The 24,149-nt window shown below is 37.7% G+C and overlaps 1 protein-coding gene across 1 annotated transcript in view; it reads left to right on the top strand.

The window, feature by feature from the left end:
- MMP20 (matrix metallopeptidase 20) overlaps positions 1 to 23,851 on the top strand; it is a 49,774-nt gene extending 25,923 nt beyond the window's left edge. Inside the window, exons 7-10 of the mRNA XM_003828382.6 lie at positions 4,459 to 4,595; positions 5,621 to 5,777; positions 20,083 to 20,186; positions 21,798 to 23,851. Of these exons, the coding sequence (XP_003828430.1) occupies positions 4,459 to 4,595; positions 5,621 to 5,777; positions 20,083 to 20,186; positions 21,798 to 21,898 (499 nt within the window). The 3' untranslated portion in view covers positions 21,899 to 23,851. The remainder of the gene's footprint in view (positions 1 to 4,458; positions 4,596 to 5,620; positions 5,778 to 20,082; positions 20,187 to 21,797) is intronic.
- Positions 23,852 to 24,149: the final 298 nt, after the last annotated feature.

The following is a 24,149-nucleotide window of genomic DNA, read 5'->3' as shown; positions in this document are numbered from 1 at the left end:
GTCAAACCCCGTCTCTACTGAAAAAAATACAAAAATTAGCTGGGCAGGTGTGGTGACACGTGCTTGTAGTCCCTGCTACTCGGGAGGCTGAGGCAGGAGAATCGTTTGAACCCAGGAGGCAGAGGTTGCAGTGAGCTGAGATTGTGCCGCTGCACTCCAGCCTAGGCACCAAAGCAAGACTCCATCTCAAAAAAAAAAAAAAAAAAAGATAGAAGAAAGACATCCCTTCCCACAAATAGGAAAGAAGATGACAGAGATCAGAATCTAAGAGAGTGTGAGACTAAAGAGGATGAAAATTGGGCCACTCATTCAGCTTGTGCTGAGTTGCCTTGATTGTCCAGCAAATAAAGGGTGAAGGCATCTCCTGAAAATGAAAGTCTGATGGGGTCAGCTTAGGTAGGTGGAGAATGATGACTGGGTATAACAAAAGAAGACCTTTAAGGCTCGACAACATGCATCAAGTCCCTGGATGCACCAGGCAGCATGCTAAGCCCAAGGATAAAAAGATGAATAATACATGATGCTGGAGGAGGAATTCAAGGAACTAGCAAAGAGCTGCAAGAGGCCAGGTGAAAGTTATCAGAGACCGAATCTCAAATTTGATGAATTAGTTACTGTTCTTTGGTAAAAGTGAATGAAAATTTTAAAGAATATGAAACTTGTTGATCAAGTAAGTTCCAATCATCTCTCTGGCACCCGTTCATTTAGCCAACAAATGTGTATTGAACCCTGACTACGTGCCAGCACAGCATTAGATAGTGGGTACACGAAGATAAATAGTGCAGCTAAATATCTAATCAGCAGGTCTAAAATATCAATAAACTCCATTGTTTTGCCTTCCTTATCAAAGATCAAATTATAGACTAGTGATATAATCTGTTTATTTTCATTCCAATACATCCTGCAGCTGTTCTTTTCCAAGAGGCTTATAGATTTTTTTGTTTATATTTTAAATCCATTCACAGATGTATAAGGAAGTTACTTGCTATCATTGTTTTTGTGAGTTTTACTTCACTTATTACTACAATCTATAGCTCTAAGGATGCAAATTGTCTGAGTATGTTACTGTTTTATTGCCACAAGACATCATTTTTTTCATTAGTTTACTGAAATTTTTCATGACTACAGATTCTTTTTGAAATTTGTGATAATTTGGCTAGGCATGGTGGCTCACACCTGTAATCCCAGCACTTTGGGAGGTGGAGGCAGGCGGATCACCTGAAGTCGGGAGTTCGAGACCAGCCTGACCAACATGGAGAAACCCCACCTCTACTAAAAATACAAAATTAGCCGGGAGTGGTGTCACATGCCTGTAATCCCAGCTACTCGGGAGGCTGAGGCAGGAGAATTGCTTGAACCCAGGAGACGGAGGTTGCCGTGAACTTAGATCACGCCATTGCACTCCAGCCTGGGCAACAAGAGTGAAACTCCATCTCAAAAAAAAGAAAAGAAAAGAAATTTATCATAATTTATATAAGTGATGGATAGCATTTATTTCTATCCTATGTGCACACTATATACATTACACTACATCACAGTGGTGTTTAAAGCAGGGTTTCTTAACATTGACACTACTGGTATCTTGAGCCAGATAAGTCTTAGTTGTGTTGAGCTGTCTTTTGCATTAGGATGTTTAGCGGCATCCCTGGCTGTACTCATTAGACTCCAATAGCACTGCTCATCCCCACCTGTGACAACCAAAATTGTCACCAGATATTGCCTAACGTCCCCCAGGGTGCAAAATCACACTTGATTTAGAATGAATACTTCAATTTAGTCCTCACAATATCCTACATCAATGTTTCTTTAGTAAGGAATTTGAGAGTCTACCACTTGTGAAAAGTTTCAAGAGTACAGTTTTCCTTTGCCTGAGCTCGTAACTACTACCCTTTACTACCTCTCATGTTGAGTCATTCAAGATGTCACTGTCCCATAACTTCAAATAAAAAGTAGGACTTAGCTTTGCCTAGAGTTGCTTGTTGATTTTTAAGTGAGAAATGCAAGAAAATGCATCTGGCTTTAGAGTGATCAAAGAGAAAGCAGCTGGAAGTCTACTACACCTCATCAGAGACATCATTCAGACAGAGCCTAGTTTTGGGAAGACATATCTGCTCCTCTACCTCCCCACTTTCCCCACATGGCCTCATCATTATAATATTCTGAAATGCACACTTTGTGTCTTAGCACAGCAACTTATAAGAGACAGCATTTCAGAGCTATGTATTGAATTGCATTAATTGGAACACACTTGCTATTCAGGTTTCATCCCAGGTTCCCAATTAATCCAAGAAGTAGTTGCGGGATTCTGGATACCCAAAACTGTATTCATTACGAGGTGGTGGAGAGAAAAGAGAAAAGGGAAGCAGTCCCTCTGGCCTTCAGAAAAGCCCAGGTCTGATTGGACAAAGGGTCAAAGTACAAACAAAGAAAAAACCAGAGGTCACGAGACTGAGCATGAGCAAGTGGGTGAGATCGGACATGTGACTAACCTCAAGGCAGCTAGAGCCTGAGCTGGGCCGTCTCTGCCCCTCAACACCAGTGACCTTTGGGCCAGCAGCCCTTCTGGATCTCAGTTTTTCATCAGTTAAAACATACGCTTTAGATAAGGCTGTGATGTTTGGGGCTTGTGTATTGTCTATGGTGGGTGCCCAATTACCAGGTAATTAAGGCCTAAGCAAATAATACCTTTTCAAACTAACAGTATCTATCCATATGGCACCTTACAGTTTATAATACACTTTCATATTCATTATCTCATTTTATCCTTATAATGGTCTCATGATATTGGCCAGGAAATTATTTTTCCCATGTAAGCTGATTAAACTGAGGCTTGGAGAGGCTGGTCAGCAGTGGAGTTAAAACTCTAGCCCACATCTTCTCAAACACAATGTGCTTTTCCTTCTGCACCATGATGCCTCTTACGAAACATGAGGAAATATTTATCTTTTCTCAATACATTCCTTTTTTGGATTTTATCATCAGCTTAAGTTGCCTCATTAGGGATACCTTTATTAAGCCCCTAAATGCAATGGGATATACTTCTTGTGTGTTCTCAGAGTATCCTGAACTTAACTCTTCGTAGCACCAATCACTCTGATCGTTACTAATCAGTCTCTACTATTAGATTGTAAACATATTGAGGGCAGGGCCGACATCTTCTTCAGTGTTTCATCCTTGATGTCCACCACAGTGCCTGATGATAGGTGCTCCATAAATATTTGTTAGATTAACTGAATAGGAAAACTCTACATAAAATTTGGAGAATTCCTAAATTAGCCACTAGGAAAGTTCAATGTCAAAATTTTATTACAGTTTCCCAGTCCCCAAATAATCCTGTGAAGTAATTCTGGGCTCCTAAGAAGCCAAGTAAATTATTCGTGTTTTATAAAAAATGATTTTCATCTTCAAACTATAAAATAGAGCACATTACATTGTCAGTTTCAATCCAGTACCCTCATGGGTATACTGCCACAATTTTATGACTATAATATTGGGTAAATGGATAGATGAATTGCTAAGCCTTAAATCAATATGTGTGTACTAGATTTTCTGTTAACTAGCCATCAGACTCAAAGATGTAAATGCTTCCAGCACACAATTATGTAGGCAACACCATAACTTATGATTATTAATGTTTTCGCTATTTTTACAGGGTCTAATCAGCATGACTCAACCATAGACTTCTGGTTCATTTACATACTATTCACAATGTCCACCTTCTGGATCATAGTTACCTTTGTAAGATTTTAACTTTTAAAAGATCAGAAAAGGAAAGAGAAATTTGTATCAAGTGATATTTGGAATGGGGGGGGTGCATAGCTTAAATGTGTAAATAATTGATACTATTACTTTGCTATATTCTTTCATTATTTTGAACATCCTTAAATAAACGAAGGAGAGGGGATCACAGAAATGCTAAGACAATGACAAGGGAGTAGAAACTGTTTACCAAGGTCCAAAAAGTTGTGTTTTTCCTTAAAAACAAGGCAAGGGTGGGATGGACATGGTCATTCATGTCTGTAATCCCAGCACTTTGGGAGGCCGAGGCAGGTGGGTCACTTGAGGTCAGGAGTTCGAGACCAGCCTGGCCAATGTGGTGAAGTGAAACCCTGTCTCTACTAAAAGTACAAAAATTAGCGAGGCATGGTGGCACACAGCTGTAGCCCCAGTTATTCGGGAAGCTGAGGCAGGAGAATTGCTTGAACTGGAGAGGTGGAGGTTGCAGTGAGCCGAGGTTGCAGTGAGCCAAGATCATGCCACTGCACTCCAGCCTGGGCCAAACAGCGAGACTCCATCTCAAAAAAAAAAAAAAAAGAAAAGAGAAAAAAAACAAGGCAAGGCAAGAGCAAAGGGCATTTAGTGAGTGGCCTCTGAGTACATTTCAGTCAAAGTGCAATTTTATATGTAAATCAATCATTGATCTTGATTTTTTTTTTTTTTTTTTGGAATGTCCCATAGGATTTTCTGGAGACGGCAGGTTCACTTGCGGACAGGAATTCGGCCCAGCACTATTACCAGCTCCTTCCCCCAGCTCATGTCCAATGTGGATGCAGCTTACGAAGTGGCTGAGAGGGGCACTGCTTACTTCTTCAAAGGTACCCTACAGATCCCTCAAAGAAAGAAATGGCAGGGCTGCAGTGCCCCATTCATTTGGCATATCTAGCCCTGCCAGCATTTTTCCAGTCATCATGGAGCACATTTCAGTTGCTCTTTGTCCTCAGGTTGGGTATGAAATGCCACCCTACATTTGTTATACCCGACATTGTGTAACAATGGAAATGATGGCAGTGGCCCTCAGAACCAAGCCTGTTAGGCTAGTAAGGCACTGTGTTAGGTGATAGTGCCTAGGGAGCTAGAAACATGGTCCCTGCCACACAGGACCTCTGCTCAGAGTGACAGTGTATACTCTACTGACACCCTTTAATAAATAAAAGCCAGTGTGGAACTCAGTGGGAGGTAAACAATACCCTTACTTCTCTGCTGTGGTCAGAAGCAGCCAGGAGAGGAGGACGCCTTTGACTTCAGGAGGTGGACACATATACCAATCTCTGGCTCTAGCCCTTTACTATTTGAGTGACTTTGGAAAGTTATCTAATGGCTCTGAGCTCCATTTCTTCCTCTGCAAAGTGATTATAGCAATATAAACCTTGAAGGTGCGTTGTGACAATGGCGAGCCAATGGAAGTTATCCAGTAGGTGATAACTATCAGTTTTAGCTTATATGTTCTTGATACTGAGGGATAAGGTTAGAAAGCAAGTGCCAATTTAAGTAAAAATCATGACATTTGCATGTCACTTGCCCATTCTCTCTCGTAGATCTATGAAGGTGAAATGAGATTATAAATGAAGGATATCTCGAAAGACATAATATGTTAAATGTAAAGCACAATTTTATCAATGTTATTGCTTTCTTAAGGCATAACTAGGGACTTTTGCCTCCAGGGAAGTTTGAAGTCTTTTACTGAACTGAATAGTTAGAAGCTTATATCTCTTGTTGGGTTATAGCCATGGCAAGTATCCCATAAACTAACCCCATTTAAGAGGCTTCATAGAAATCTTTATGAGAGAAGTGCATCACCAAGTGGTGCAGAGTTTTCGTAAACTTTAATTTCTGTTTTCAGGTCCCCACTACTGGATAACAAGAGGATTCCAAATGCAAGGTCCTCCTCGGACTATTTATGACTTTGGATTTCCAAGGCACGTGCAGCAAATAGATGCTGCTGTCTACCTCAGGGAGCCACAGAAGACCCTTTTCTTTGTGGGAGATGAATACTACAGGTATGGCTTTTTTCCTTTTTACTATCTATCTTTATTTAATGAGAATGATTTTAAAAAGATAAAAACCCTTCCATGAAAGAATGCAAAGCAAGTTTGCGATAGGCCCGTTGACTCTTCTCGGCCACTGGGGTGCGATTTACAGATGGTTGACTGTCTTCAAGATATGGAACCATCAAAATGATGAGTGAAACCTTCATTCAATAATCCCATTGTTTGGTCTGTAGGACTTGACACATCCTGATCTTTCAATGCACTCATTAACCAGACGCCTAGTGGCCTAAAAGAGTAGATGCAGCATCACCAAATCCCTAACTACCCACTGAGAATGCCTGACTTTGCTGTTATGTGAGCATCAAATGCATCCCACAATACTCCATGATTTGGGGCAAAATGGAGATGGTCCTGACCATGGGTCTCTTTGAAGGATAGTTCTGCTGGAAGGAAAAGGCCTTATTGCTTAGTCCTTTTATCCAGCCTAGAATATGAAAATCCTTCTTATCCAAAGGAAACCATATAATTTCAATTCCTGTCCTCAGGGGCTTCGTATGAGCAAGTCTGAATCAGATGTCATCTGTCATCCAATCACGGCACATACGGTCACACCTTATCTTAGCTACTGAGTTTCTATCCTTAGTTGGCTCATGTTGAGGAATGAGTGGAGCTCCTTCAAAGATCACCTCTGCCTCTGCACAGCTTTCCTCTGTTCCCAGTTTTCTCTTTTTTGCCTGTTTATCTAAACATCCGAAGAGAAAAGCAAAAGCAGATTCTAAGCAGGTGACAATGCTAGACACCTTAGGCTCATGAAAGGGTCTTGAAGAAAACAGGAGAGCACCCAACTTTGTTCCAAGAGCTTTCATTTTATTTTCTATCACGTATTTTAAATAATCATTTTTGTGGTATAAAAGAAATTTCAAAACAAATATTTGTCATCTTATTCTATCTGATTCATATTTTCTTCCCCAATTTGGAGTTGAGAAAATAATATAAGTGAGGCACATAAATATATTTCATAAGAAAGCAAATTTCTTTTATAAAGAAGGAATTGCAAACAAATATGGACTCTGCTGACTCTTCTGGGCCACTGAGAGCCCTGGAAGCATTGCTCAGTGTCATGCGGTGTCATGAGCTGTCACTTCCAGACCAGTGTTTAAACCACTAGGCCAGCTATTTTTCTCTCAGACCTTCCTTTTTAAAACATGATGACAGGAATTCACTTATTAAGGCCCTAATATCTGCAAGACAGAGTATGATTCTCTAAAGTCTTTCTTTAAGATAAGGTGGCTGTAGTCACACAGCAGATATACAGGAAGATAGGTATTGAGAAATCCAATTCCCCTGGTGAATTTTCAGAGAATAAAATCAAGAGATGCATGTGTAAGCACGTGTGTTGGAGTATGAGGGCGTTTATGTTAGGATTATTCAGTTAATGTTTTAAAGGGTATTCACAGTGTGATTCTCAATGGGGAAATTATCCACTCTCCCATTGTCTCTCTTGCCCATTTATCACCTGATCTTTGGTCTAATCTACCACCCACCAGCACCTGCAGTAAAGCATATACCTTCAGCCAGGCTGGATTGAAACTTAACAGCTAAGTTAAGAGATGTGGGCAGAGGTTCAAAATTCTCTGTAAGTTTTAGGATGGGGAGGTCAAGGCTCTCTGATTTTAGTGATGCTCTTTGCCCCCAGAGAAAATCGTACTGTACCTTTCCAACTGGGCCTCTGTGAGTGTCTACTAAGGAGAAATCTTTTGTAATCTAGATAAATAGATTCACCGAAAAGTTGGTCTAGGGCATTAACTAAAATGTTAACAAGCTCATTTTTCTGGTTAAGGAAGGAAACCATGGTAGGCACTTCTAACCTTCTCAGGTTACAGAGGGTATTAAGTGATGTAATGCATGCAGACACAGATACCTAGCAGGGTCTGCACAGAGCAGGTGCTCAAAAAGAGTTATTCTTCAGCAACAGAACTTATATGGTAACTAACAAATAATTTCTTAACAAGTTGTGATGCATAACAAATTGCTTAAACCTCAATATTTCTCTGAGCGGCGATTCAGTCAAAAATCTGGTCAAAGGGAATTTCCTTTTTAAATACTGAAGGCCCCTAACATTGGACTGAAATTGCTGCTTTTGGCAAAACATAGACAATCCCTTCAGCAATGGCAGTCTTCTACTTTACGCACTCCAACACATACACTGGTGTATGCAACAAGGAGTAAGACAACCCTGACCTATAGCTCAAAACTTTAGAGAAAGCTATTGTATTGGCCCTATTCATAAACACCCCTGAATTCTGCACAGTGTGCTTTACAGGGCCTCATATGTGTGACATCTTATTGTCATATGAAGCCCTCTATTGGTTTGAAATTTAATTTAGCCACTAGTATCAGAGACCCCAAAATAATTGTGGCTTAAACACATGAGGGTTTGTTTTTCTCATATGTGTAAAAAGTCTGACAGTTTAGAGCCAGTACGGCAGGCTGGTGATCAACAGGGACCCAAGTTCTCTTAAACATTTTGCTCTGCTATTCTTAACACATACTTCCATTCTCGTGGTTGCCTCATGACTCGAGGTGGACAGGGGAGCTTTAGTCATTATGTCCCTACTGTAGAAGGATGGAACTGAGAAGAAAGGACAAAGGAGATAAATGAAGTTTTGTAGGTAAGCACATGGCCAGACTCAAAAATATGGAAGGTCCCAAGCCTCAAGTTATGGAATAAGAATTTCACTACATTGACATCCACTGAAAGTGTGTTAGGTCTTATTTGTCTTAGACATTTCTCAAGTTCTTCCTTGCTCCTCATGCTAGCTCAGTCTGTGACGTAAGTAATGTGCCAAGGGAAGAAAAGTCTCTGGAAATTCTCCAAGAACTCCCAGAGTTTGGACCCAGTTTTAGTGAATGAAATGCCATGAGGAAATGACTGAGGAACTTCCTCCACAGAGGATTGAAGGTTGGCTTGGGGCCAGGTTGGATTAGGCTCTAAAAGGGAGGACCCATGTCTCTGTGTGGTAGTTACTTATAGGGGAGCAGCGCACAGAGGACCACAATGTCAAATCCAAATAGGAGGCTCTACTATGTTGATGCCGTTACATGCTACATCAGCAAATGACATATTGGTTAAACTTTGCCAACTAAAACCACTTCCCTTTACTTTTATTCCTTCCTATTCTCTTTCTAGCAGGCCCTAATGGTTCCATCAGTTTTTCATTTTTTACATTATTTCCACTACCTATGGCTGATTTCTCCTTTTACATATTCTTCCTTGCCTACCAGTAGCAGAGCAGTGGCTACATCAAGGGATTTCTGGCAGCAGGGGGTGTCACCACCTCCATAATTCTTCAAGATAGTCAATGATTTCTGAATTTTATGCAAAGTGACTTGCAAATCTGCAGATCCTACCCCTTTTCAATCATATTGCCCCTCTACCCTGAATCACTCTTTCTGTACAGTCAGACTCGGGGCATTATTGCTGCAAAGTAGAATACGTCTTCCACATTCTCTTCTTCCTGAATGCCTCAGAAATACTAGAAATAGATGTTTTTATTTGAGGATTTTATAGTCACCATAAATAAATAAATAATAAGTAATAAAAACAAGATGAAATAGGGTTCAAAAATCTTGTTTTTTCATGTTTTAAATTTTAAAAAACTTATGACTAAACTACCACATTCAACCTACATTTATTAGACATATTATGTGTCAGCCTGTGTACTAGTGACATTCAAGAGAAGGTGTAGAGTTTGCTGGTTAAGAATGGGCAGAAGTAAAAGAGTCCTAGTGTTAATCTTAACTCTACCAACAATTATCTGGCAATTTGGATCACCTTTCTGTCTGTTTCATCATCTGCAAAATGGGGGTAGAAATAGTATACACTTCCTAGAATTATGGCATTGAAAGGGAAAAATGTGAAATGCCTGTCACATAATAAGCATTCAGCTCATGTTGGGTGTTATTAATGCCCTCAACAGATCTTACAGTTGAGGGTAAATATATAGATAAATAACTAACAGAAATCCAAGTGCCAAAAGTGCTCTGATACAAGACTTCATGAAGATCAGTGGGTCAAAACAAAGAGGAAATGGCCAACTTAGCAAAATTATCAGGAAATAATTCTTAGAGGAAGTGATGGCTGAGCTCCACTTTGAGAGTTGTGTAGGAGTTTCCCAGACAGAGGGTGAGGTGCGGGTGGGTGGCTTCCAGGCAGAGAAAGCAGTTGAAGCAAAGTTACTGATGCACAAAATAGCATGTGAGCATGGGGAAAACCTCAAGCAGTTCAGTATGACTAGAATATAGACTAAAATCAGAACAGTGGCCCAAGGAAACCAGGTTACAGATCATGTAGTGTCAATGCCTTTCTAGGGAGATCAGTGTTTATTCTGCAGAGAAGAGGGACATGTTAAATACCTTCCATAAGGGAGAAACTCAATAAGATTAATGTTATAAAAATAACACTCCCCTAGCAATGTGACTGAATTAGAGGGAAACGAGACTTGAAGCCAGATAAACTAGTTAGGCCAAAAGGCAGTGGAAAGCATACTCAAAGTTCTCAAAGAAAAGACTCAACCAAGAATCTTATATCCACTAGAGTTATCTTTCAAAAATGAAGGAGAAATAAAGACATTCCCAGAGAAACAAAAACTGAGAGAATTTGTTACTTGCAGATTGCCTGACCAGAGATACTAAAGAAAGTTCTTTAGGCTGAAAGCAAGTGAGCTTAGATAGCAATTCAAGCCCCCATAAAAATCCAGAGAGCATCAGTAGTAAGTGTAATTATGTAAAAGACAGTATAAATGCATATTTCCTCTTCTTTATTCTCTTAATTTAAAAATGGAAAATCAATTATATTAAACAATGTGCATATAATTGTATAATTGTATTGTTAAGGCTATGACATGTAGAAATATACTTGTCAATAATAATATGAAGGAAGTAGGTGGGAGCAAAACTGTATTTGGCTAAAGAAAAGACACTAGATGGTAACTAAAATTCACAGGAACAAAAGAACAGAACCAGAAATGGCAACTAAGAAACTTAATATAACAAAAGCTGCAAATATATACATCTTCTCTTTTCTCTTCTCAGCTTCTTTAGAAGACATTAAATTATATAAAATAATAATTATAACAATTAATTTGGGGCTTCAGATGTAGATAGATACAATATGTATAACAATAATAACACAGAAGGAAGGGGAGAGAAATAGAGTTATATAGGAGTAATGTTTCTATATCTCACTGGAATTAATTTAGTATAAGTCTTAAGCAGATTTTTGTAAGTTAAGATGTATATGGCAAGCCCTACATCAACCACTAAGGAAATCACTTAGGAAAATACAGTTAAACAATTATAAAAGAAATTAAAATGTTACATTGGAAAATTTTTACTAATGCAAAAGAAAACAGTGAGGATGAATAGAGGAACCAAAAAGACATGAGTTATACAGAAAACAAAAAGTAAAATGGCAAGCATAAATTCAACTTTATCCATAACATTAAATGTGAATAGATTAAACCGTCTAATCAAATGGCAAAGACTGCCAGATTGGATTGTAAAAAACAAGACCCAACTATATGCTGTCTACAGCAGATACATTTTAGGTTCAAAGATACAAATAGATTGAAAGTAAAAGAATGGAAAAAATATATCATGCAAATAGCAACCATAAGAAAGCTTGAATGGCTATACTATTATCAGGCAAAACAGACTTTGAAATAAAAAATGCTACTAGCAATAAAGAAGGACATTTTATAATGACAAAAAGTCAATATACCATGAAGATGTAATTATAAACATATGGGAATCTAACACAGGGCCCCAAAAATGTATGAAGCAGTAATTGACAGAAATGAAGGGATAAGTCAATAATGAAACAATAATAGTTAAAGATTTCAATACCCCACTTTCAGTAATGGATAGAACAACCAGAGAGATCAACGAAGAATAAAAGACTTGAACAATACTGTAAACCAACTAGACCTAACATATATCTATAGAATGCTATACCCAAAAAGAGCAGAATACACATTCTTTTCAAGTGAACATGGAACATTCCCCAGAATAGACTATATGTTAGGCCACCACACAAGTCTCAACAAATTTAAAACAACTGAAGTCGTACAAGTATCTCTTCTGATCACAATAGAATAAAGCCAGAAATCAATACCAGAAAGACAACTAGAAAACTTACAAATATGTGGAAATTAAACAACATACTATTAAACAACCAATGGGTCAAAGAAGAAATCACAAGGGAAATTAGAAAGTACTTAGAAATAAATGAAAATTAAAATACAACATACCAGAACTTATGAGATGCAGTGAAAGCAGCACTCAGAGAAAAAAATTATAGCTATAAAAGCCTATATTTAAAAAGGAGAAAAATCTCAAATCAATAACTTCACCTTCCACTTTGAGATAATGGAAAATCAAGAACATATTAAACCTAAAGCAAGAAGAAAGAAGGAAATATAAACATTATAATGGAAATAAATAAAATAGATGATAAATAAACAATTTGAGAAAACCAACAAAACTGAAGGTTGGTTCTTTGAGAAAATAAACAAAGGTGACAAACTTTCTACTAGATTGATCAAATAAAAAAGAAACAATTTTTTTTTTTTTTGAGGCGGAGTCTTGCTCTGTCCCCCAGGCTGGAGTACAGTGGCATGATCCCGGCTCACTGCAAGCTCCGCCTCCCGGGTTCACACCATTCTCCTGCCTCCGCCTCCTGAGTAGCTGAGACTACAGGCACCCGCCACCATGCCCAGCTAATTTTTTTTTTGTATTTTTTAGTAGAGATGGGGTTTCACCGTGTTAACCAGGATGGTCTCGATCTCCTGACCTCGTGATCCGCCCACCTCAGCCTCGCAAAATGCTGGGATTACAGGTGTGAGCCACTGCGCCCAGCCAAAAGAAAAAATTTAAATTACTAAAATCAGAAATAAAAGAGGAGACATTGCTACTCACCTTACAGAAATAAAAAAGGTCATAAAGGAATACTATGAACAATTGTATACCAATAAATTAGATAAATGAAATGGACAAATTCCTAAGAAGACACAATCTAGTAAAACCGAGTCAAGAAGAAATACACAGTCTGAATATACCTACAATAAGAAAAGAGATTAAAGCAGTAATCAAAAACTATCCACAAAGAAAAGCCCAGACCCAGAAGGGTTCACTGGTAAATTCTACCAATACATTGAAAGAAGAATCAATGTCCATTTTTTTACAAACTCCTCCAAACCTTAGAAAAGAACAGAATTAATACCAGTTTTTCACAGACTTTTCCAAAACATAGAAGAGTGGAAAACACTACCTAACTCACTGAAGTCAGCATTATCCTTATACCAAAACCACACAGAAACATGACAAGAAAATAAAGCTTCAGACCAATATCTATTGTGAATATGGCTACAAAGATCCTCCAAAAACACTAACAACCTAAATCCAGCAACGTATGAAAAGAATTATACACCAAGACCAAGTAGGATTTGTCCCAGGAATTCATCCAAAAATCAATTAATGTAATGTCCCATATCAATAGAATAAAAACAAAAATCATATGATCATCTCAGTAGATACAGTAAAAGCGTTTGGCAAAAATTCAACATTATTTCATAATAAAAAAACATTCAGCAACCTAGGAATAAAACCTAGGAATAAAAATAACCATTTTCAAATCAATAAAGAGCGTCTATGAAAACCCACAGCTGATGGCATAGTCAGTGGTGAAAGACTGGATGCATTCCTCCTAACATCAAAAACAAAACAAAAGTTTCTGCTCTCATCTCTCCATTCACATTGTACTGGAGGTCCTAACCAAGAGAATTAAGCAAGAACAAATGAAATAAAAATTATCCAGATAGGAGAGAAAGTAAAACTATTTCTTTTTGCATATGGTATTATCTTTTATATAGAAAAACCCTAGAGAATACTCTAAAAAAACTTTTAGAACTAATAAATGAGTTCAGAAAGGTTGCAAGGAATGAATTCAATGTGTTAATCAATTGTGTTTTTATACACCTCAACAAACAATTTGAAAATGAAATTAAGAAAGCAATTCCAACTGGAATAGCATCAAAAAGAGTCAAATACTTAAAAATAAATTTAACAAAAGAAATGGAAAATGTTGTTTTGTAGTCTGAAAACTACAAAACATTGTTGAAAGAAATTAAGCAAGATCTAAATGGAGTGATATCTCATGTTCATGGATGAGGATATTTTTAAGATGATAGTAGTCCCCAAATTGATCTGTAGATTCAACACAATCTCTATCAGAATACCACTGGTTTCTTTGTAGAAATTGACAAGTTTTTCTTGAAACTCGAAACTCACGGGCCTAGAATAGCCAAGATATCTTTAAAAAGAACAAAGTTGGAGGATTCATACTTCCCAATTTCAAAAGTTACTACAAAGAAACAGTAACTAAGACTGTGATATTTGCATAAGGATAGCCATACATGTTAATAGAATAAAATTTAGAGTAAGGAAATAAAGCCATGTATCTATGGGCAACTGATTTTTGACAACAATATAAAGTCATTCAAAGGAGAAAAATGGTATCTTCAACAAATGATGCTGGAAGGAGTGGATAGCCACATGCAAAAGAATGGACTTAGACCCCAACCTCTCAACATATACAAAAATTAACTCAAAATTGATCAAATTCCTTAAATATAAGAGCTAATCTGACAAAACTCTTAAAAGAAAATATAAGATAAATCTTCGTGATCTTGGATTTAGCAATGAATACTCAGATACAACACGAAAAGCATAAGCCAAAAAGAAAAAAAGGACAAGTTGGACTTACTCAAAATTAAAAACTTTTCTGCTTCACAGTACACTATCAACAAAGTAAAAAGACAACCCAGGGAATGGGAAGAAATGTTTGTAAGTCATATATCTGATAAAGAACTTGTGTCTAGAATATATAAACGACTATTCAATTAATAACAAGAAAAATAACTCAGTTAAAATATGGGCAAAGGATCTGAATAGCCATTTCTCCAACAAAGATATACAAATGGCCAATAAGCACATGAAAAGATGCTCAACATTAATAGTCATGAGGAAAATGCAAACGAAACCCGCAGTGAAATACTTCTTCACACCTACTAGAATGCCATAATCAAAAAGTCAGATAATAATAAGTGTTGGTGAGAATATGGAGAAATCAGAACCCTCAGACATTGGTAGTAGAAATGCAAATTAGTATAGCCACTTTGGAAAGCAGTCTCCTGCTCCTCAAAAAATTGAACATAGAATTATCATTTGACCCAGAATTCCACTTTCTTGAGGATATACCCAAGAGAAGTAAAAACATAAGTCCACATAATAGCTGTATACAAATATTCATAGCAGCATTATTAATAATAGACGAATGCTGGAAACAACCCAAATCTCCATCAAGTGTTGAATGGATATATAAAATGTGATAAATTCATACAATGGAATATTATTTGGCCACAAAAATGAATGAAATGCTGGTACATGGTACAACATGGATGAATCTTGAGAGCATGACACTAAATGAAAGATGTCAGTCATGAAAATCTGCATACTGTATAAAATGTCCATAATAGGCAAGTTAAAACAGACAGAAAGTAGATAGTGATTGTTTAGGTCTGGTTGAGATGGAGGGATGAGGATGTGGGATATGGGGACTTACAGTGAAAAGGCATAAGGTTTTTGTGGGGGCGGGTGATGGCAACATTCTAAAATTGATTGTGTTGATGGTAGCACAATTCTGTGACTATAGTCATGCATCGCTTGCTTAACAATGGGGCTGTGTTCTGAGGAATGTGTCATTAGGTGATTTGGTCAATCAGTGAACATCCTAGAGTGTACTTACACAAACCTAGATGGTACTGCTTACTACCCACTTAGGCTATATGGTATACCCTGTTGCTCCTATAGCTCCTACAGACCTATACAACATGATACTGTACTGAATACTGTAGGCAATTGTGATACAATGGTAAGTATTTGTGTATCTAAACTTAGAAATGGTACAGTAAAAATACAGTGTTATAATCTTATGGGACCACTATCATGTACATGGTCTGTCATTTCCTGAAATGTCAACATATGGCAAATGACTGTGCACTAAAAAACCACTGAATTATTTAAATAAGAGAGAGAACTATTGCAAGAATTCTGCCAGAGATGATGGGTTTGGGAGTTGGGGTAGATTTGATTGTTCTTCAAACAGTAGAAAACATAGGTCTGGATGACTGACTAGTTGGGGGTCATTTCCTTAATAAATGGGTTTTCAATTTTGGCATTTATCAAGACAGTAAACTTAAGAAATGAAGCAGATTTAGGGGAACAAGAAGCAGCTTCAATTTGTACATATGGAGTTTGACATGCTGGTGAGAACTGAGAAGAAAAATATCAGAAGAGATTTGGACATACAGGTCTTGAACTCAAGAGCAGTCAGGCTGGAAAGATAAGTTTGGAATTCATCATGTAATCAGATGGTGATTGAGACCATGTGAGGATATAAGACTGCCCAGGAAGATGGGGTCCAAGGACAGCATGTGATGTTTGTTATAGAAAACACAGAATGTATGAAAGGGAAAGAAATTCTTCAATGGCCAACACTTGCAACATCTTTTGATACTCATTTAATATTTTTCTTCTATTTTTTTCCTGCAGTTTTCCCCATTTTTAAATAATTATGTATGAAATTTTGTGTCCTGACATTCTTCTACTTAATACTATAGGATACATATTTTTCTATGTTGTTACAAATTATTTGTCCCAGAATCTCCTCACTATCATTTTCCTCATGGGGTCCTGTTTCCTGACCCTCATCTGGGATTGTACATGGCAGCTTCCTCCTCTCCTGCCTTCTCTTCATTCCCGATCACTGTCCTACCTGCCCTTCTCTAGTATAGATCACAAAGGCTACTTCATTCATGAAAGTCATGTGATTTCTGGCTGAAATCATTAACTTCAAAGTGGAATTTCAGATTTCTATTTCATTGTCCCTCCTGACCCACACTGGAAAGGTCACCTTGAGAAAACTTCCTGAAACCATCTTAGAAACCTTATCAGTAAATTCCCCTTTTTGCCGCCCTTTCTTGCATTCTCTTTAAGCATCCTTCAGCAGACTCAGTTCCCCATTTAGTGCTTCTAAGAGGGTAGAATGGAGTCAGTTATGCCCTTGACATGTGACTGAAATGAGCACAATCAAAACACCAAAAATACCTAACAAATCTAAGTTCTAAGCATGCAGATTAGGTTAAACAAAAATGCAGGCACTTTATCAAAACAGTCCCTGAGTCCTTAGAATACAAATGTGGAGAGTAAGATAACATATCTGAAAAACTACATCAGATATCTGTTGCAGGCAATGATTTATTTAATATATATTAAATGTAAATACCTTGAATCAATATTAAATGATGTAACAAATGCCCACAAAGGAAATAAACATAATTCAGATCACTATTTCTAGTTTGGTATTTAGGTTTCACAAACAAGACCTCAGTGATGAGAGGATATATGCAATGATTTTAGCAGATACTCAAGATATAGTAGATTCTCAATAAAAATTGTATTTATTTCCTTAATATTGAAATTCAGTTACTATTTCTTGATGGCTGGCTTACTATGTGCCAGGAATCATGCTGAGCGTTTTCTCATATTCTCTCATTGTCCCATCCACCTTTTCAACAATCTTGAGAAGTAGGTATTTCTTTTATTTTCATTGAACATTGTGTCTCTGAGAGGTTACATGATTCACTCAAGATCACACAGCTACAGTGGTCCATCTGACGCTGTATTTCATGTCCTCTGAATTCAAATTCAGTGGGCCTTCCCAACCACCACATATTTTCATTCTTCAATTCTCTTCATCATTTATTTATTATTGGTAAAAATCCCCGTGATCTTCATCCTATCATATAATCTCCTTTTCTGTTACTCTCTCAGTAAAATCCTCACCACACCAGCAGACCTACTTCATCTTAATCCCTTCTCTGACTTGGTTCTCTGGACTGCCTCCAACACTTTTTAGCCCTCCTTTTTCACCCCTTCTCAACCTTGCCTACCACCGCAAATATTATCTTGTAAAGTAAGTTTAAAGATTAAACTCCTTAGTGACTTAGAATCCCAGATCAAACCATGAAGTTCACTCAACCTTATACTGACAAGTCAGAGTTAATTGTTCTTGGGGCCAGAATAAATGACAAAGACTGCTGGCTTGGGCCTACTCTTGGTGCTACATGTGCCAGGTGTGTGTGTGTGTGTGTGTGTGGTGTTTGCGTGTGCATGTGTGTGTGTGTGTAAATTGTCTCTTACCCTCATGACCAATGTTTTCCAGATGAGAAAAACCAGGGCTCAGAGCTCAAAGTACGTTTTCCTGATCACGGAGTCAGCAGGTAACAGAGTCAGAAATTCAAACCCAGTACCATCAGACTGTATCTGTTGAGCTCTTTGGACTATAACAGAAATCCTTAAATATCTGTCCACAAACAAAGGGCTAGATCATCACAAAGTTCTCACCAGTTCACAGCTAAATAAGGACAGCACAATATTATAAATCAGGGAGCTGCAGTCTGTGTCAGCATAAAAACAGATTATTGGCGAGAACCATCTTTTATTCTCAGTTTATGTCCTTCCTGCCTTTTTGGTGTTAACGTTTCTTTGTCTTTGTGAAATGACTGTGAAAACAGGTGGTAGTAGTTCTTTTGATGGTTAAATGGTAATGTCCTTACTTAGTAAAATGAAAAGTAGGTAACCTTGTGTTTGTTATGCAGGCCCCTGCATAATGTCTACACATAAGGTCCACATGAAATATCAATGGTTATAGTTAATATGGATAATATGCTGGGACAGTTAGCTTCCACCCCTAGCTCCAAACATTCTGTAAAGCAGCTCAGACTTGCACTTAGTTTCAGCCTGAGTACATCTTTTTCAATGTTTGCCTTTGGCTCAACATCACTAGAGAGTTATCCCTGGCCTGTGTAGTCATAGCCACACAAGAGGGACATTTCAAGAGATGGTGGGTGGGATCTGCTGCCACAGGAAATTTTTCAGTAGCCCAGGCACTGGGAGAAATTGTCTGACCTTTTGGTGGGAAAGGAGTGGGGTGTCCACCTGGGAGTGTCCCCATTTGGAACTCTGTGCTAATGAAGAAGGGACTTTCTCAAACTTTAAATGAAGTCTGATTCTCATACAAGTCGTGCTGACTCACACAGTCACAGTCTTTTTTAACAATGAGTAGTTTAGATCACAAAGAGATATATTAATCAATCTTCAGAGTTATCATTGAATGCTGGTTGCTGATCCAGAAAAAGAAATCAGGTCTACTATTCAGTCAGTCATATAAGCTTTCCAGGAAACAAAAGCAATGGAATTCAAGTAAATTGGTTTAAAAGGCAGAAGTTCAATTATTACATATTTACTTGCTTCTTATTTACTTGTTGTTCACACATTTCTTTATTCATTCAGTGTGCATTATTTGTTCAACCCTTTCTCCATGGATACATAGCACTAAGTTCATGAATAAAAGCACCTATGAAAGGCTTTCAATGATTTGATGAACCAAGGAATTGATAGAGAAATAATTACAACAATAAATAAGGCAATAAAAAATATAGAGTTCCTTTCAAATGGCAAGTTTTTTTTTGAGTTAACAGAACATGTTGCTATAATATATAGAATGAATATTTCTAAACAATGTATGTGGAAATTTTTTGGAGACTGCTTTAAGCAAGTGACTTCCAAGCTTGTGGTACCAGAATCTCAGGAACATGGGAGCATAGTGATAAAGGTCTATAATCTCTTTTAGGTATTTTAGGAGCCCGATTTAAACAACAAGGGCCAGGCCCAGTGGCTTATTCCTGTAATCCCAGCACTTTGGGAGGCTGAGGTGTGGGAGGATTGCTTGAGACCAGGAGTTTGAGACCAGCCTGGGCAACATGGCAAGACCCTGTCTTTATAAAAAATAAAAATTAGCCAGGGTGTGGTGGTACATGCCTGTAGTCCCAGCTACTCAGGAGGCTGAGACAGGAGGATCGCTTGAGCCTGGAAGGTCAAGGCAGTGGTGAGCCATGATGGCACCACTACACTTCAGCCTGGGCAACAGTGAGACCCCATCTCAAAAAAAAAACAAAAACACAACAAAGAAAAAATAAATAACAACATAAATGCATGTGTATGTGTATGTGAAACAGAGAGAGAGAGGAACACCTAAATAAGTTATGTGTCCATATGCCTGACCAGTATAGTGTCATCTACAACCAGTAAAAACCTCTTAGTAATATTATTTATGAAATAATACTCTTTCTAGCTACGATGAAAGGAAAAGGAAAATGGAAAAAGACTATCCAAAGAATACTGAAGAAGAATTTTCAGGAGTAAATGGCCAAATCGATGCTGCTGTAGAATTAAATGGTAAGTGTTTCCACTGAAAACTTTCTTCATGAAAACTATCATAAGAAATCTGGGCTTTGCTTTAACACAACAGAAAGTGGATTTCCAAGTGGGAGTCCTTGGTTTTTATATTTGGTCTTAGGTCCTTTCATAAGTTTATCTAAACAGATTGTCCACTAGAAAGAGTAACTATAAAAGTTCTGGTGTTGTAGTTCTCTCTTTCCTAATGGAAAGTTTTTGTTTGTTTGTTTGTTTGTTTGTTTTTGTTTTTGTGTGTGTGTTTTTTTGTTTTTTGTTTTTGTTTTTTGGTTTTTGTTTTTTTTGAGACGGAGTCTCGCTCTGTGGCCAGGCTGGACTGCAGTGGTGCGATCTCTGCTCACTGCAACTTCCGCCTCCCAGGTTCGAGCGATTCTCCTACCTCAGCCTCCCAAGTAGCTGGGACTACAGGCGCTGGCCACCAGGCCCAGCTAATTTTTGTATTTTTGGTGGAGATGGAGTTTCACCATGTTGGCCACCTAATGGAAAGTTTTTAAAGTATAGCTTCAATCGATTAGTCAGCTAGATCATAAAGTCTACCGGGGTCAAGGTTACCTTTTCTATCCTTAAAATACACATAGTCTTGGTTGGGCACAGTGACACACACCTGTAATTCCAGCACTTTGGGAGGATGAGGTGGTAGGATCACTTCAGCCCAGGAATTCAATACCAGCTTGGGCAATATGGCAAAACTCTGTCTCTACAAAAAAGTTAGCTGAGAATGATGGCACACACCTGTAGTCCCAGCTACTCAGGATGCTGAGATGGGAGGATTACTTGCGTTCAGGAGGTCGAGGCTGCGGTGAACCGTGATTGCACCACTGCACTCTAGCCTGGGCAACAGAGTGATACCCTGTCTCAAAAAAAAAAAAAAAATCTGTCTCAAGCTTCTCAGTGCTTTTTCCCACTCCATAATCCAACTCCTGCAATTTAACACATAGCTAGGAAAGTTGAATAGAACTTTGTTGAATACATTTAATTAAATCTTCTGAAGTAGTCAGTTAGCACACTCTTCTTGAAAAAATAGCACAGGGCTGGACACTGTTCAGAAGTGCAAAGACCATTCCAGATGTGGCCACTGCTCTCACAGAATGGTTCACCCAACACAGATGAAATGACTGGAAAACAGACAATCTATAATTTAGTGTTGAGTCATGTGGTAGACTGCACAATAATTGCAAGAGCTGATCTGAGAATTAAAATATCAGAATCGGCAGCAGTCATTGGAAATTTTATAGTGGGACTTCACATGGGTTTTGAAGATTGGCCAGAGACTTAACTAGGGAAAGAAAAGGGGAGGGGCTTCCTGGAGGAGAGCAGCCTGAGCAGAAGCACAGCACATAACTGAGCATGGCACATTGGATGACCCCAACGAGAAGGCCTTACCCCGGCTGGAACAAGGAGAAAGCTCAGAAATGACTGAGAAGTTCAGGAGTCAGGTTCTAGGGCATGAAGACAGAAGACAAGCTAACTGCCACCTGACAAATTCACAATTCCTCTTTGGTGACACTTTAAGAAAGTGACAGTGACAAATCCTTCCATTTATATATGTGCTGGACATCTTCAGTAACCCAATTTCAACTTTGTCTCTTTTAGGCTACATTTACTTCTTTTCAGGACCAAAAACATACAAGTATGACACAGAGAAGGAAGATGTGGTTAGTGTGGTGAAATCTAGTTCCTGGATTGGTTGCTAAATAGAAAAGCCTAGTCTTCTCAAGCAATGAGGATGACTACAAGCAGCCTCTAACTGGATCTTAAGGACTAAAGCAGAATGTAGGAGAGGGATTCTTCCAAAGGCCTTCATATCAAATTAGAATTCACTGAGAATAATAATACTTCCAATTATTTTCATAGTTGTATAATCAGAATTTCAATCCACATTAGAAAAGTTTTTATATGGGCAACTTTATACGAAATCCAAATCAACACAATGCACTCTGCAGTTAGACACCATTATTTTTTTCTTACCTAATATACTGAAGCAAATTGATCAGTTTGATTTCTATTTCCAGGAGGAAGACTAGTGGTGGATTCCATGACATATATTGTAATTCTTTTCATAGGAAATGTCATTACTGTATGAATTATAATTATTTACAAGCAATGGCTTTTGTGGTCATCATTTGGCCATCATTTGTTATAATAAATATAAATTTCCCAATTTTTACTTAAAAGACATCACAACAAAATACTGCATAAGAGTTGTTTCTTGTGTGTTTAACTTTGTGTCTACTCACTGGTCTCTGATGTAGGCTTAGGTGGATAAACCTATTCAAACAAATTTTCATAGTAGGCAAGAGATGGACACTTTGCAACAGAAAAATTTGTTAACAATAGCTAATAAAATGTTTTAATAGAACAGTTCCTCATTTCTTTTTTCTGTTAATATTTACTAGCTTCTATAATACTTTAATTGGCTACCCACACATCCTGTGTACCTATAGAAAAATTAAACCGTAAGATAGCATCATAAGTACACAGACCCGGCAAGAAATAACAGTAACTCATTCTACTTCCTGCTTCCTGAAAACAGCCTCAGTGAAACTATCTTTTACCCAGCTAAGCGAGTGTCTTTTGAATAGTCTTCCATTCAGGGGAGTTCATCTTTTTGTTTTAGTTTTTCTTACATCAAGCTAAACCTTTTTTCCCTACCTAGTCATCAGAATAGATAAAACTATGGCTCTGTCATTCTTATAATTTTGCTTTAATCTTACTCTCTAGAATGTAAAGATTCTAAAATATTTTAGTGGTTCTAAAATTGAATGATAAAATACTTGTAATACTTCATAGACCTCCTGATACATCTACAGTGTTTAACAGATGCTACTATTGTTACCATCATTTATTAAATTTGTTTCATATAGTCACTTAAAAGACCTAATATTAAGAAAGGATGGGGTAGTTACTCAAGATTATTCTACACTTTCCATTTGGTTTCTGTTACTGAAAGTGGCCACTTATAGTCCACCAGATATTGAATATTTGTTGAAGACAAGGTCTGGCATCCTTGCCTTCTAATGTCAAGGTGCTTCTATAGAGGAGAAAAGTCACTTTTGCAAAAACTGCTAAGAAGGACTTCTTACTATCAATAAGCAAGGAGAAAAACAGGCTGGCAATTTCTTAAAATATTTAACGTAGACTTACCCTATGACACAGCAATTTCACTCCTAAGCATATAAGTATGAGAAATTAAAACATGTCTACACAAAAAACTTGCACATAAATGTTCATAACATCGTTATTTATAATAGCCAAAGAGTGGGAAAATGTCCACTGAGTAATGAATGAATACGTAAAATGTGACAAATTCAGACAACAGAATGTTATTTGACAATAAGCAGAAATGAAGTCCTAACACATGCTGTAACATGGATGAAGCTTGAAAACATCATGCTGAATGAAAGAAGCCAGACAGAAAAGGTCACATATTGTATGATTCTATTTATATGAAACGTTCATGATAAAAAAATCTATAGAGACATAAAGCGGACCAGTGCTTGTCAGTAGTTGGGGGAGGGGGTTATAAGGAGTGACTACTAATGGGTATGAGGTTCTTTTTTTTGGGATAATGAAAATGTTCTAAACTGATGATGGTGATGGTTGCACAACTCTGTGAATATATTAAAAGCCATTAAATTGTACACTTTACATGAGTGAATTATATGTTATGTTAACTATATCTCAATAAAGCTGTTACATTAAAAAAAAAAGGAGATCAAAGTAGTGTGATGATCCATGGAGGTCATGCATTCTGGCAACTGTGTCAGGGACCACATGACAATGAAGCACCAGCCTGAGGACATCCAGTGCTGCACGCAACCAGCCAGATGTCCTCCTCATGTCCAGCACTAGCCCAGAATTGTGCATACAGAAGACACTTCGCTAGTCAATGAATTCACTGAAAGCAATAAAGCATATGCTCTCAAGTCTGACTGATGGATTCAA

This window comes from Pan paniscus, chromosome 9, assembly GCF_029289425.2.
Source record: "Pan paniscus chromosome 9, NHGRI_mPanPan1-v2.0_pri, whole genome shotgun sequence".
Lineage (NCBI taxonomy): Eukaryota > Metazoa > Chordata > Mammalia > Primates > Hominidae > Pan > Pan paniscus.
Note: the sequence above shows the minus strand (reverse complement) of the source record. Positions and strands in the feature narration are given on the sequence as shown.